Source organism: Corapipo altera, unplaced genomic scaffold (assembly GCF_003945725.1).
Source record: "Corapipo altera isolate COAL_440 unplaced genomic scaffold, ASM394572v1 2b, whole genome shotgun sequence".
Classification (NCBI taxonomy): Eukaryota; Metazoa; Chordata; class Aves; order Passeriformes; family Pipridae; genus Corapipo; species Corapipo altera.
Window position 1 is genome coordinate 15,113,292 of NW_020884874.1, and position 16,410 is coordinate 15,129,701.

The 16,410-nt window shown below is 34.8% G+C and overlaps 1 protein-coding gene across 1 annotated transcript in view; it reads right to left on the bottom strand.

Moving 5' to 3' along the window:
• Positions 1–16,410, bottom strand: part of LOC113941222 (triadin-like) — a 37,874-nt gene that overhangs the window by 1,474 nt on the left and 19,990 nt on the right. The window contains exons 5-6 of the mRNA XM_027632385.1: positions 9,407–9,478; positions 362–397 (exon numbers count right to left, since the gene is read on the bottom strand). Of these exons, the coding sequence (XP_027488186.1) occupies positions 362–397; positions 9,407–9,478 (108 nt within the window). The remainder of the gene's footprint in view (positions 1–361; positions 398–9,406; positions 9,479–16,410) is intronic.

Here is a 16,410-nt window from a genome sequence, read left to right on the forward strand (position 1 = left end):
TTTGATGGGGAAGAATACAAGAATACAAGAGTAGCTAATCTAAGTGTTCTTTTAATTGCTCATCCATGAAAAACCAAATTTGTTACCATCAGGTTGTACTGCATGGCTTTGGGTGTTGATGTAGTTATACATAGAGAAACTAAAATTTTGTGATGTTTTACTGTTACATATGTGGATAAGAAACCAAATTTTACTATCTTACAAAAGAGAGAACCATAAACCTTGAAGCAAGAGTCTTTTCCTTAATTGAAAAATATTTAAGGTATGGAAGTCTTTTCAGATCCAAGAAGAAAATATACTCCTACTTCTTGCATAAACTAACATGAAGACAAGGGAAATATAATTAAAAAAACCAACTTACTTTTCACGTCTCTAGGTACCACAATAGACTTTTCTTCTGCATGAAAAAATACATACAAATGAGGAAAAAAATTAATCTGTATAACATCTTCCTAAACCAAAATAAATATATGCAAATTTGATTTTTGAAAAATTTAAAAATTACTGGCTCTATAGAGTACATGAATTCCACAGTCTGTCCATGGTGGTTTCATAAATTTTCTATTTTGCCTATCGTGGAGGCAATGTATTTACCAATATTCAGGGTCTCCCCAAACCACACTTGTTCTGATTTTCTGAAAGTAGGATTTAATGTTAAGCATAATCTTGATGTGTTACAGCCCTTTCTGCTTTAAACAGATTTGTTCAAGACATTTCTCTAGTTGTTGTCTTCAGAAAATGAAACAGAAAATCCTTACATGCATTCTACAGAATGTTTCTCCTGGTGTTTTATGTGCTTAGGTCTTCAGGAGTGTGCTTTGTGATACTCAGGTTTCTTAGACATGTATAGAGCACTACAGCTGTGTTCATCCTCCACAAACTTGTTTGGAGCTTCATTTTCTTGTATATTTGAATATTTTTGTTATTGGCTATCTCTAGGGTTCCAAGGAGTCTCTCTCTCTCTCTCTCTCTCTCTTTCTGACACGCCATTCGAGAAACTTGTGCTAGGAACTGTGGATGTCTCCTCAAAATGGAAGTCTCTCAGCTTCAGATTTCACCTAAGCTGTTCCACAGCTCCACTTTCCTGTGCAACCTGACCAGCCTGAGCGGTCATGTCTGCTAATGACCCATCAAGGATGCCAAAAATATCTCATGACTCACAATCACCCATTGAGGAACTCCCTACCCTGGAGGAGGTACTGGGCATTCCCACTCGAACCTGAGTGTATATAATCTTGGGGTCTTGGGACTTCTGGGTCCACTTGTTGGATCCAGAGGAGGACCAGAACCTCGACCAGACTGTGACCAGCACTCTCATCAACAGATTTTCCTTTCCTTTTACTTTGGACTCAGGGGGATCAATATGGGGCTCAACACAGCGGCCAAAGAACACCATTCTGTTCCTGCCCCAGGGTACTGGGTTATACATCTGGGTTTTGTGGTTTAAAACCAATTGTTTGTCTGTATAATTGTATTTATTGTATTATTTTTATTAAATTGTAACTCTGACTTATAATCTCTTTTGAGTTGGGTTCATTTCTCCTGCAGGTTTACGTTTAAACTAGCACACACCAGGAGTGCTAGTCCTGAACCACATTTTACAGATAGGGTGTAAGACAAAAAGACCTCATCTTCAAAAACCTGCAATACCTTTACAAGAATGAAATAGGGATATATGCAGCTGGTAGAGTACATTACAGAATCAGTCAGCCAGGCAAGCAATGGACTTTTCACTTAATCAAGGTTTTTTTTTCTGTAGGCTCTGGCAGAAGTTGAGCTTTACGTAGTATAAGAAGTACAGTGATCACAAGAAATGTGAATTAAAGCAGTGATGTACTACTGAATGGGAAATTCAGGTAAATTTTTTCCTAGGCGAAGAATAAGAACAAGCAGCATAGAGTAGTTTTCCTGAGAAGTGACTGAACTGAACAGCCATTAGAGCAAAGAAGCATCTAAGATGGAATTATTTATTTACTCATCTTTGACAATGTCTTTGTGTTGTTCTCATTGAACAGCAACTAATTCTTGAACAACAGTGGGAGAGGAGATAGCAGAAGCATGTTAACAATGCAGTACTTGAAAACAGGCCTTGTGAGACTGATCTGCTACTGTGCCAGCAATGAGTGGAATCTAAATTTAGGGATGCTCATGAGTTACTGGGCATAGTGTCATGGGAATGCTGCATAGGAACTGGAAGAAGAAGGTGCTCTGAAAGTTTCTTCTCTGAATTGCTCCTGATGGTTCATGTGTTTATGGAAAAACTGACTCAAAGGAATTGTCAGCTCACCCCGTCTCCTCTCAGAAACCAAGGTAAGGAGGGCAGCAAAACACAGCCACGATTTCCTTCTTGTGCAGAGGCATGCATACAGCAAACACTGACTAGTGGGACTGAATGCCAGAAGTCTGGAGATGTTTTGGTTCACCAAACCTTTCTTAAGTTCAGGTACTTATATAGAGCTTATCTACATTTATCTAAACCCCTGTTGCCAGGAAATCTCAGGAGAAAAGCTCTTGTGAGAGATTTTAGATATTGCCTGACTTCGTGAAATACTACAACACCTTTTCTTGCCTACTGATTCTCATCCTGGTAGAATTAAAGAGCAGCAAAATATGTGTATAGTCACTTACACACAAACCAGAACAAAACAAACATTTACTTAACTTTTCCTGAGAAACCATAATTCAGACTGAACACAGTAACTTAATTCTGGTTTTCTCCAAACAGCTCTGTACATCTTAAGATGTCACTGGCATAATTTTAAAAGACCATTCCTTATTAATTTTTACGGGTTTACAGTTGTTCTTTGTTTTACTGGTGACTGCAATACTTTTCCTGCTGAACTCAATGAAAGTTTTGCTGTTGATTTCAGTGGAATTTGGATACCCTTTTAAATATTAAAATAACTAGTTGTGTTTCAGTTTTTGATGATATTTCTTTCCCCTTTGTGTTTTGCTTAGAGTGGAGACTGACAATGTTGCATTTTCAATTCCAAACAATTTAACACATTCACAAAATAAGGTCCCTTTAGGGTTACAAAGCTTCTGGAGGAATGGAAAAACAATGCAAGGAAATATTTCTGCTTAACTTAGGATGTCATGGAAACTCATAGTTTTAAGATTAAGTCTAAATGTCAATTAAAAATTTACCTCAACTGTCTCTTTGAAAAAAATCCCTTTCTGTGTCCTTGTTGGTCCAGTTATTTTCTCTATGAGAAATAATTCTCTCTAGATTCACCCAAACTACAGAAAGGTCAAGAAAGATCAAAGAAACCTAAATAATATTAAAGTTCTTAGAATTGCTTCTTTTAACACACAAACACATACACGTGCACACACACATACACACTCACATGCTCTCTCTAACTTACAGGTGAATGCTTAGGCCAAAATGAAGTGCATTTTTTTGCAAAGCTCTGTTTAAGTAGCACCTTTTTTTTTTTTTCAGCAGAGTAATGAAATATGATTTGTTCTCATATCGAGCAAGTGAGAGATTATTGAGGCACATGGATAATTTGAGATATAGCAGAAATCCTAGGCAATTTCTCCAGCTTGACTTTGCTTTTTGAAGCTGCTTTACTGTTTTCAAATCCCAATCTGAAACACTATTTGGCAGCTGTGAAGATTGTTTATGGAGATATTTTTGAGGTCTGCAGAATCTATGTAATAGCAGTACCATGCTTGAAATTCCTAATGTTTTCATGTGACCTACATAAATGTTTCTCATTTCTTCCTGTAGTGATTATAGGCTCCTTTTTCATGGCTCTGTTGAATTAAGCATCAGAACTGTTTGCTAATAGCATGAAGCCATATGTTGCCCTCACTAAAAAACACAGTGGGGAGTAAAGGGATAAAAATACCAGTGCAATGAAGCCAGAGCATGCATGCCAAGAGAAAAAAGAGAGGGCAGGCCAATTTACAAGACAAGACCAGTAATAGGAAATCCACTGGACAGTAGTCAATGGCAAACATGATGCAAATATGATTTGACAGAGAATTAAATTCCCAGGGGAACACTGACTTGTGGTACAACCTTCACTAAAGAGAGCAAACCAACAGAGTTAAGGCAGCAGTTAGCCTTCTCCATCCTTATGACTAACATTCCTACTAGGTAACATGAATCAACAGCAGCACCAATTGTGTTACCAGTGCTGGGAAGGATATTGTTGTCACTTTTTATGGGGCTTACTTTTGAGCAAGAATGTCTGAGCTTTATTAATGGAATGATGCAGGACCTCTTCTGCAGGAGTTTCTCTTTTCTTTCCAAAGAAAAATGGAATTTCTGCTTTTGAAAGCCCAGAGAATCTCAACCAAGTAAGTATTTTTCCATTTGCAGGTACAATATATGCAAAATATTATTGCTTTTCTGTAATATTTAAAAAGCATTTGAAAAAGTTAAAATAATCTTCAGAACTAATTGTTTTTATTTTATTGGGTAAATTTTGGTGAATATTTAAAATGGATAATCTAATATTGTAAATTGTATTATTATTATTAATAATATTAATGATGAGAAACCAAATATGTCTAATCAAAATAGGCATCTTCATAAATACCTTTCTACATTTGAGTAAGTTTTTTTCTAGTGTCTGTTTAACTTTTTGTATTTTATGATAGAATAAAAGTAGTACAGAAGAGCCTCATGTCATTAAGGAAAATGTCAAGGGCTTTCTGAAACCATGACAATTTAGGGTTTTTTTCATCTCAGCTAAATCATTAGAATGTACTGCTTATATGTCTAATCTAAATCATTAAATAACTCACTTTGAAACCTTGTTCGTATTATTTCAAAGGTTTTACTGTCTTCAGTACAGACTCATGGAGATTTAAGGCCCATGTTTCTCAAAAAACCTTGTTATGCTACATATAATGTGTTAAAACTAACCAAACTGTTCCATCTAATAACCTAGATTAAAACCTAGCCTGTTGTATTGGGCTATTTCTCATAGCACTATTTTTATCTTTTTTTTATTATTATTATTTTTATTCTCTCTTGGATTAAAATTTATCAGAAAATGGATTTTTATCCACAACTCATGTCAGTATTATTAGGAATACTTCAAATTGGAAGAATTTTTTCAAAATTGTGCTTTTTGGAAAGGTTTTGGTTGTATCTTGAATCACTGTCTTTCACTGGAAGGATTTTTTTTTTAGGGCAATTGATTTTATAGTACAAAGGAAAAAAATGAGTTTTTTTAATAGAACAATCTTTGTACAGAAGAGAAGGCAGACATCAACAGACTGTACAGAAGATTGATTTGTACAAGATTTATACACTTCTATACATCAAGGAAGCTTTGTCAAAATTTGTATTGACTTTAGTAATTTAAATATTCTTGGCTATATTCTGTAATATTATATTCATGAACAGGGGTATAGACTAGAAATTCTTAAGATAGTCGGATAGTGTACATTCTATACAGCAATAAACATAGATGTAGTTGCCAATTCAGCCTCCGCAGGAGTTTTGGAGGAAGTTAAACATATTTCACAGCAATTCACTTTATTACATTCTGCAAAATTTGTCATTAGAGGATTCAAACAGTGACCTAGAAAAAATATCTTTTCCTCATAGGTTCCCTGAAGATGCTTCAGAAACTTTAATTTTTTTCTTTTTTTTTTCCTTCATTTAATATCACAAATACCAGCAAGATGGCAAGGAACAGCCGGTATACTTCAGTCAAAGAAGGGGGATATGACAGAGCCTGTCACAATGCATTAACAAATCAGAATGGTTATGTTGATGACTCTTCCATTATCAGTGCTATCTTACTTCAAGATGCAAGTACAGAGTTCTAGGACAATACAACCTGGAAAATCATACTCAGATACAAGGCCATTCTGAGGTTTTTCATGATACAGGGCTCTTCAAAGTGGTATAAAGCAAAGTCTGTTTGAGATCATATGTAATATTCATTAAGATTCCTTCCACCAGGAGAAACATTTTGATAAAGGCTTCTCACAAAAGTGCTGTGATCTTGTGAGAAGGCAAAGACATACTATTCTGGAGCAATTAACATGAAGCCTTATGGATAACTACCTAAGCCTCTGAGCTTAGTTTTGACATTTCTTGTCTAACTGCAGCATCTTCCTGAGAGATTACCCTGCCATGTCAGAGAGCTTAACATGAGAGGACTATCAGAAAGGAGAGTCCTTCTTAGGTGAATGGGGAATGGAGGAAGCTAAAAGCTACGTGAGCTGAGTGAAAAAGTCAAGACCTGAGAGAGAGAATCACAGGGGATCAGTATACACTGCAAAGCAGTTTTAGGATACCAGTGAATAACAAAACACAAGAAATCTAGAGTTAAAAGAGGTGGAGAAGAGTACAGTCAAGGAAGAAGAAAAATATTAAAGTCAAAGTTCAGGAAGCCATGGAGAACTGATCTGTTCAAATTACAGGCGACACCAGTGTCCTCCCTAGATGGCAGCATCAGAGTGTCAGCTAAGCTGAGAGCACTGTTCCCAAGTCCTTGTAAAAGCTCCAGAAAAAGATAAGATAAAGAATTTAGAAGTTATTTCACTTTGCAGTTTACCAAACAAGGTTTCCAAGCTTGAAAACTAGGTAGAAGTTAGGTATCAATGCCTTTCTCTACACAAATTTCCTTTTCCTGTTTCTCTTGTTTATTGTTACAGGATCTTTTGTTTTGTTTTATTATTCTCTTCTGTTGGTGACCTGAAACTTCAAACTCTTTGTTGAACTTTGATGGTAAGATCTTTGAAAAGAGCCAAAGAACCATGAAATAGGAGAGCAATGATCTGTTCTTTTTCTTTCTGACTGGATGAATACAAAGCATTTTGTGTTTTGACCAGGAGATAGCTGAAAATTTCACATACACACTTTAATGCCATTTATTGAATACTACTAGAATATAGTATACAAACTGGGATTGTCTTACATAATTACCCCTTTTCCAAAAAATTTGCTGTGGAGGTGAAGGAAGAGCAAATGGTAATGGCAAGGAGAGAAAGTTTGAGTTTTAATACATAATAACGATATACTCTTTTTCTAAGACCTCAAGAATTCAGCAGAACATAGTATCTACAGGGCATAGGATAGTATACAGGAAAAGCTTTCTATTTGAAGGTATCAAAAAATCTAAAAATTCTGGAGATATCTGGCACATTTACTGCCACTATTTTCACCTTATCAGAAAACAAGAATGGACCAAGGTCATGTAAGAAAGCAGTGGCAAAACAGAGTAAAAGTGAAAACATGTCACTCTAGAAAAAGAGTAAGATCCTTTCAGCCTTCACCAGTGGCATGATTATGTATATAGTGTCTGACTATCACTGAGTTGGAAAGCCCAGGGTGTAAATAGATTGGTTTCATAAATTTCCTGTGGGCTAACCATTCTGTTACTTCCTACCATTTTACCATTTTTTTTGGAACTGGTTTCTTCTGTCAGAGGCTGGGCCAGTCTTTTTTATAAAAAGTGCATTTCTCAGTTAATAAATGCTTCTACTTATTCCCTTTTCTGCGAACTTAATATACTATTTTCAATTATATTTATGATAAGAAGGATCTATGGTTCAATCTGCCCCTTCTCCTGATCAGGGATATTTAGTGATGTACCAGTCATAAAGGTGTGTAAGCACTAAGAAGTCACATGGAGATATCTCTTTATCTATTTCAGAGATTTATGTTTCTCTACCTAGTCCTCTTTTTCCCTTCTGATCTTGTGCCAAATATTCCCATAAATTACTTATTTTTTTTCCTCAGGGCTGAAATAAAACTTCAGGGTTTAGGGTTTCTAAAGGCAGTGTGACATATTTTCTCATATATGGAAAACACAGAATAGCACAATATAACAGCTTTTCACAGTAGCATTTTACAAGTAATTCTGCCTTCTTCATTTCCTTTAAAACTCTTGCATGAGCAGTATTGTATCTCAGTGACCAGCCTTGAGCTTTAAAGGAAATTCAGTTTTATGGTTCTGAGCAGATAATATGCCCCCCCAATTTGTTTGCCAAAGGGGTATCTAATTTACATTCCCAATTACCTCAATTGCACACATAAATGAGCTAATGAAACACATAAATGTATAACTGGTCATAAATAGTAATTTCTAAGTGCAATTGCAGTAATTGCATGCTCCTCATGATTTTGAAAATCAAGAACCTAATGTTAATTTAATGCTAGTTCATCTTGTATAACAGTTATATTTAAAGCAGAAGTTTATCACTCAGCAAATGTGGCAGTCTTGTTCTATTATGTCTTTTTTCCATTACGGTTAATTGGTGGATAACAGCGTTTAACATTGCAGGGACTTCTTTCTGCTGATAAGCAGGGATCAGGCACTTTCCTAAAATAAACAGGACTGCAAATCTATTTATAAACTATATCGTGTCACAATAACAGCAGTTCTACACTCCTTTAAACAACATATTTAAAAAGAAATATTCATTTGAGGTAACGAGATTTTGGAGAAAGAGATAATAAGCCACATAACTATTTTTGTCCAAATGTTCTGGTCACAATAATCACATCACAGAAATATCTAATTAACGCTTTGTTTTAGTCACAGGTCCTGCCAAAATCTAAGTCTCATTTTCTGTTTCCAAATGCAGTTAAATCTTGTAGCTCTTGTTACTTATTCTGCTGCCATCCCATCTGTTTTTCTCTTAGACTACAATTGATTTCTGGATAATGTAGAACTAAGACCGCCATGAGAGAGATTAACAAATACTGTGGTGTGACTGAATTACTCTGAAGTATCATATGAAAACTTCTATACAATTACTTGAAAAGATTCATGTGTTATTAAATTTGTATTACTAAAATGTATGGTATAAAGACCAAGAATGTATATTGCAGTAGTAATTCTAAGTCATTGGATGTAGTCCATTTTAAAATTAAAATGCGTATTTCAACCACTTTACTGTTATGGTTAGACTATAAACAATATAATTAAATGGCAGGGATTATGTTTTAATCTCTTGAAGGTAAGATCTGACTTTGTATTTGTCTTTTACTGGTTTTAACAATAGAAATAGGGTTGATAAATGCAGAGCCAGAAATATTATGTTCATTATTGCAGATAATGCATAGAAACGTTACCGAATAACAATAGCTGAAAGAGTAATCCAAAGTATATTAAGAGGATAATGTTGATTATGTTTGTAGTTAGATAACTCATGGCTGAACACCATTCAAAGCATTTTACATATTAGGCCTCAATTCTGTAATCTGTTTCACTCAGGAAATCCCCCAAACCATCTGTGGGTGGCTACTACCACAAGGAACACTTAGGTATTGCGCATATTTCAGTGTCCCAACCCTAATTATTAGATCAGCTTTTTAATATAGGTTATACTTACAAAAAATAAAAATAATAATTAAAAAATCCATTAGGACAGATAGACAAGTTAATGAGAAGAAGCCAATAAAAGTAGAAAAACTCAAACTTGCCGTCAACAGCTGCTGGTTTCTTTCTTGGACTGTGTTCTAGAAGAAGACGAGGTGGTACAAATTCCTTATGTCCTGCGTACAAGTATACGGGTTAAGAAGCATAGAAAATGTATTCACTAACAGGCTGAGCAGTTTCACTGGGAGACAATTCTGAACTCTTTTCAAAATTGTTCATGTTTAAAATATTACACTGTGCATAAAAGCTATTATCTTTCTGACACCTTAGGAAGGAAATGTATTTCTCAACAAACAGAGTAATTTATTTTTAAGAGACACATTTGAAATCAATGAAGTCTAGGTGACTCAAGCATATGCTGAAATGCTTACAGTTTTATTTTTCTTCATTAAACTCAAAACTGAACTATAATACTTTGATAATAAGGTTACATATTCATGATACCTCTTCTACAGTAAAGGCTTATTTTCTTCTGTCAAACAAATGATCTTCAGCAGTTCCCTAAAGTCCACTTATTATGAACTCCTTGAAACACCAGTAAAATGATGATGTTTCTCATCCTTAAGGGTTATTCTTAATTAGGCAATACCAACCATGTCATGCATTGTAAACACTGAGGTCCTGATTCCAGCTGCTGGTTGAAACACCTCTACTCTCTCAGACTGTTCAGCTGGGACTTCCTGTACTGTCTCAGCCTACGTGCAGATATCATGCTTTATAACAAAATATTTTTCACTTCATTTCTACAAAGATTCTCAAGCTGATTTAGCCTACTCTTATTACTTACACTTATTTTCTAGTTTCTAACATGTTTTCAGTCTCATTTCCTTTTAATTCCTTTCTCTGACATTTATTCTCAGTAGCTATCACGTCATTGTCATTTGGAAAGTACATTTTTTTGTGACATGAGAAATAAAATTAAGTAGTTAAATATAATATTGATTCAGTCTTAGGTACCAGCATACATTCACTGCACCAGAGTTCACATGCAATCAGGTTGTTAAATCTCAGCTCCAGCTCCACATCAGAAGCTCAAAGTCATGCCTCATGCTTTATTTCTCAGAAGAGAAATTAAGATCTTAATGGGCCTTGGAAACTGCAGCATCTTACTTACCCCTCTCATTTTACAAAGGTATGTGTACTCATGGGGAATGCATGAGAAAAACATCATCTTGGAGACAGCAGTGGGATTTGAGCATCATGGTCTTAATGTTATTGCATCTCATCAGCATATGTACAATTGCAGGCATGTGGTTTAGTTCATCCAGTAATTTGTATAAAATATCACGTACAGAGTAGCTCAGACTTGACTCGTGCCTGAGCTACTGAGAAAATGTTAACACATTGGTAAAATCAATGCTTGAAGGTGCTTTGCAACAAATAGTAAAAATCGGGTTTTACACATAATTCCTGTCTTGGCAATAATGAAAAGTGGATATTTACCAATCTCATATTAGAATAACTATAGTCTTAAAATGAATGTTAGGCAAACTTTAGGAATCCAGGTATTTAGCTATGATTTTCCAAACACTTTATGTCGTAAAAAAAAAAATCTTGAAGTTGCAAACTCAACTAATGATCCACTGAACACTTTTGTTACCAACCAAAATAGAAAAATTATGTTAATAACATTTGCCAAAATACAGAAACTTCATCAACTGAATTTCTAGTTCAGAATGAAAACAAAAAACCAACATAAAAATTAATAAAGAGTGGGTAATCCTATACTTTCTGTTAGGTTTGATCAGACTAAAGATCACTTTTTTTTCCCCCCTAAACTAGATCACTTACCCCCAGGTAGGAAAATTGATCTATAAGTTGGACTAGTTGTTTCATGTGAAAGATGATAAAGAGCAGTGGCTCAGATTGTTGAGTGGATGAGTAATGAAGGATAATCAATGATTTGGACTGCTGTGTAGTATCTACAGTGTGAGGCAATGATCTAACACCTCTAGGTCAAACTGAAGGCTGGCTCCATTATCTTCTTGTTCTTTACTGTAGCAGCAGTTTTCTAATGACTGCACCAGTGTGAATATACTGCCAGTATGGTACCACTTATTGCTAATGACTTGTCAAGTTTTATTTTATAGTTTTACAAGTTCTAAGAAAATAATTTATTTCATGCAAATTGACCACATGATCCAATATCAGAGTGTTTTAAGCACAAAAATCTTAAGCTTCACACATCAAAAACTTTCCCTTAGGCCAAAATGTTTGTTCTGAGCAGGTTCCTATCCACTCTGATAAAAGGCTTCTTTAATGTCTCCATGTCTTATTAAATGTCTCTATATTCACTTTGATGGGATTGCAAAGGACAGTAGCTGAATAAATATTTTATTCATTCTTTTGATGAAATATGTTAAAGGGGATAACCTAAGTCAAATTTCTTTTCTTTCCTTTTTTCTCTCCTCTTTAAGTTATAAAGCACAAGTGGTTTTCTGCAGTACAGATGGCTCACAAATAGAACCGAAGAATTGGCTTCAGCAGATCAGACCATTAGGATTAATGGTGTCTGCTATCTTGACTCCAGCAGTGGCCAGTTGGACACATATCCATGATGTAAATGAGAGGAAGGCAGGATGCTTTTAATGCTCCCAGTGGACAACCAGATTAGTCCATGAATCATGAGAAGTCATTATCCAGATTACTGTTATTATTATTGGACATACGTTTATCTGACTGCTTTAGAAATGCAGCAGAGCACTGCATAGTTATTTGCTTCTCATTTCAAATGTAGACTTTACTTTTCTACTATGAGATAAGATGAAAAGGTTCATTTAACTTGGTTTTTTTAAAATTTTTTTTAAACTTTTATTAGGGCTTGATTGCTCAAAAAGACGTAATTGCAAACACAAAAATGGGCACACATTTCTATGCCTAATCTGTTCATACAGTTCCACAACATTTACAGGCATAATCATTCCATGCATTTTTGCTACAGATATCTCTTTCGTATATGATATTGTAAACAGTTTTCTAACAACAAATTACATCAGATGACAACTGAAATAGTGAAATATTTTGGTTTTAATCTCATGGGAATGTTCTCATCAGAAGAAAAAGTGTCACATTAACACACAAGTAGCTTCTTCCACTGCCTGAAAGGCAAGAAATATGCTGCAAGGATGAGTAGAAGGTTTAAAACACTAGATGGTAACATGAATACTTAACTGAAAATAAGCTACGGACCTCAAGCTCTGCGAAGCTTCTGTCATTGGTGTTTATTAAATCACTTGAGATGTCTTGAATAAATTAATTCTGACTTGGTTTATTAATATTTTAGATTTTTTATTGCATGGTAAGGAATACAAGACAAAATTTAATTACCTTAATTTTCTCAATCTAGGAAGTGTCTTTCTATGTGTATCAAAAATGTCATGTCCAGACATTGTGGATAAATTGAATTTTTATGACAACAGCAAATCATATGAGTTTTCTTTCTTCCCTGATCTTTTGAGTTCTATTTGTCAGCAGCAACCTTAATAAATTAAGTGTCAAACTATATCTTTCTAATTCAAAAGATCATGAGATAAAATAAAATACTTCTAAAATTGTTATTATCAAACAACTAAACACATTGTAGACAGATGAATATTCCAATTGGATATAGAGAGAAGTAATGCCACCCCAGAATGTAACATGTGGAAATACCACTCCTATGACTGTTCACTTCCTCATACCTATATAGCAGTTATTTAAACAGAAGGAATCCTACAGTCCAGCAGCACCAACACTTTGTTACCGTGTCTCTCTGCGGCAGCAAAATGTCTTCAGATAAATCTCATTCTGCTCAGATGTGATGTCATTCTCTAATGATAGTAAAAATAATTGAAATAAAATAAATGTGCTCTTTGCAGAGTCGTTTGTTACAAAAAGTAAATTCAAATCAAATGTTTCATGAATCTTGGAACAAGATATGGATCAACAGAATGAGGTAAGACTGCCAAATATGCTTTTAGAGGACTGAAAACTTCATGAAGGCCAAACATTTTTTCCAGGCTTCCAGTTTTGACATGTAAGATGCTAGAAGTTAAATGTGAGTCTCTCTCTTGCTATCAGTCGTTACTCTCCAGACATTAGACTGTCATTGTGCTGAGGAAGGGTTTCTCTGCTTAGTACATGTGCATGAAAAACTATGAGCAAACTCTTTTTCATTAAGAAAGAACAGCTGTGGATCAAGAGGTGAGATTGTGCAACTGTACTGAACAATGCAAATGCTCATTTTCAGGAAAGAATGAGTAGATATACTGACACCCGTACAGGTATTCTTTCCTTAGGAACATATTATGACATAAAGGTTTTATGCACACTAGTAATTAAATGGTGCCTGAGAACATTACTGGGCTCTGGAATTCAGACACATATCCTGCAACATTTTTTTGAATAGTCCCTGACAACTTGGACTTGTGCTAAGTAGCAATGTCTCAAACAATTAATTGGCTCAATTTAGGAGTTAACAAGGGCCAGGGACCACTCCCAACAGACAGCCAGGCGACAACCAACCCATTTCGACCTTGAGGAAGTGAACTGGATGCGGATCACTCTATGACAGAAGAAATCGTATTCAGGGAACAGTTGAACTGAGTTTGATTTACTAATCTAGATGTAATCCACAAGTCTTAAAAGTGATAACAAAATTATATCAAATGGAAAAAATAATTTAAACAGTGTCTTAATGACCTATATGGAACTGAATTTTTGGCAGTGGTAGATGGAATTAATGGATAATAAAATTAGGCTTTTAAGAAAGTATATCTTGGAAGCCAACATACATTTCAGTTTTTCAGTTGCACTCAGGATCTGGGTGCTATTAAATGAATAATTGCTTAATATAAAGTAAAACTCTGATTTTGGATAAGGTTGATGTTACCTAAGAAAAGACTCTGTACAGTGGTGCAGTGATTACCAGTACCAACGAAATCCTTTAAATTGTCATATTATGGTGCACACTGACTATCAACCAGTTATCTTTATGATGCATAAGAAAAGAAGAAAAGGGAAAATTACATGGATAATGCCAAATCTATATATCCATCTGTGTTCCACTGTATCTATGCATTTAAGTCCATTAAAAATATCACAGACAATTTTGGAACTCTTCATAGATCCTAACTTATGAGTAAAGCATATTATTGAGAGATGTTCCCTCAACACGCAGACAACAAAACAAGGCATTTATAAATAACCTTGCAGAGTTGGGAGGCCATTGATCTATTAAGTTGAAAGCAAGGACCAATAGGTTAAAAGTGAAGGTGTAGGAAGGATGGATGCAGATTGATAATGTAAATATAAATGCTGTTTTCAATGGAGTAGGTGGAGCAATTAAATTTTGCTTCTCAAGGCACCAAACAAAAAGTAGCAGCAACTTGACGGTCTTCTATTCTTAATACAAAGAGATTCGAGTTCATCCTTTGTTTTTGATGATGCATTCTTTTACATATTTACATGCAGTTATACCTACATAATATATAGTATGTATATGTGCATGCATGGGCATATGTGTACATATGCATACACATATATACACAAATACATATAGGTATTTATTTTGAATGAATTATAGAAAGGTTAGGGTTGGAGGGGACCTTAAAACCATCTATTTCCAAATTCCTGTCGTGGTTTAGTGATGTTTCTGAGCAGAAAATACTTGGTGATTGAACAGGTGTGAGATTCATTGTTGCAGATTCCTGGAGGTTATGTGAACATCAGTTAGTTGCTGCGTTTTCACTCAGCCACCAAATCCAATTAAAGTCACAGCTGGGAACTTGTTTGATATATCTTTTTCTTTTCCTGTGGGTTTATATCTCACACAATGCAAGTGTGAGCAAGTGTACAGATGAGGCAGGCAAGAGAGGCATGGGTAAAGTTATAGGTGTTTTGGTTTTTTCTCTTTTAACCTACAACCAGTACTGTGGGTCCAGAAATGTATGCAATATATTTTAGCTGCATGGCAGATCTGCACAGTTAAATCCAATTAAAATGATATATCTGTTGAGAACTATTTTACTGAGATTTTTACAACAAAATCCCTCTTTACTTCAATCCATACCTTGTGAAAGCTGTTCTAGTTTTTGTGTTCAAAAGACTGAAGTCTTTTAGGAGTTAAAAGGTAAGTATTAGCAATTTTGCCATTAAGTAAGAACTCACACAGCCTTTTCTGACATTAAAATAAAATTGAATTGAAAAAATTGAAAATTCAATTGCCTCCACTTCCTGCCATTATTTATCATGGGCATTTAGCAGATAAAAATAATCCTACATTTATGTTTAGAAATATCCAAAGAGGAATCCCAAAGAACTAAGTAGTAGGACAGTGAAAATGATGGGTTATTGTGTGGAAATGATGGGCTATTATAGTTATTGCTGCATACTTGAGTGTGAAAGGACTGTAAAAGCAGATTATAAAATGGAAAGCCATATTCAGCCTTTCTCTCCCCAAATAACCTTTAATAAATTGGTATCATATAGTTACCTCTAGCATAATTAACATGAATATTAGGAGTTGGTATAGATGCAATTTTTTCACAATATGAAGTATCCAAGGGAAAATAATTAAAACAGAGAAAGGAAAACACTGTAACTAAATACATGCAGCAGAATGGAGGGGACTGATAAGCTGTTATGATGAAAAGTAATAAACACATGGGATCACTGCTCAGTAATTTATAAGTTATTTGTATTTGGTTTATCTGTACATAGCATCATTTCAACTGTCCTTATTCCAACTACATCTAAGAAACATTAAGTGCTAAAGTCAGAAAAGCCAAAAGTAACTACTGCAAGAATGCTAAAACTTTGTGTTGTCTTCGAGAAAGAGTGCATATGCCAGGTTTTGCAAAACAAAGACAGCCTAGGATAGATAAAATCACTATAATAATTTCTTATAACTATACATATTTGCAGATAGTGAATATGTTTAATATAGAAATCACTGGAAGTCAAACTGAACCCAAATATCTCTGACCACAAGTCACAAAGTTTTTCATATCTTTATCTTTTTGCCAAAATGAAACAAGAAGTTAATGACAATCACCTAAGACAGTGAATC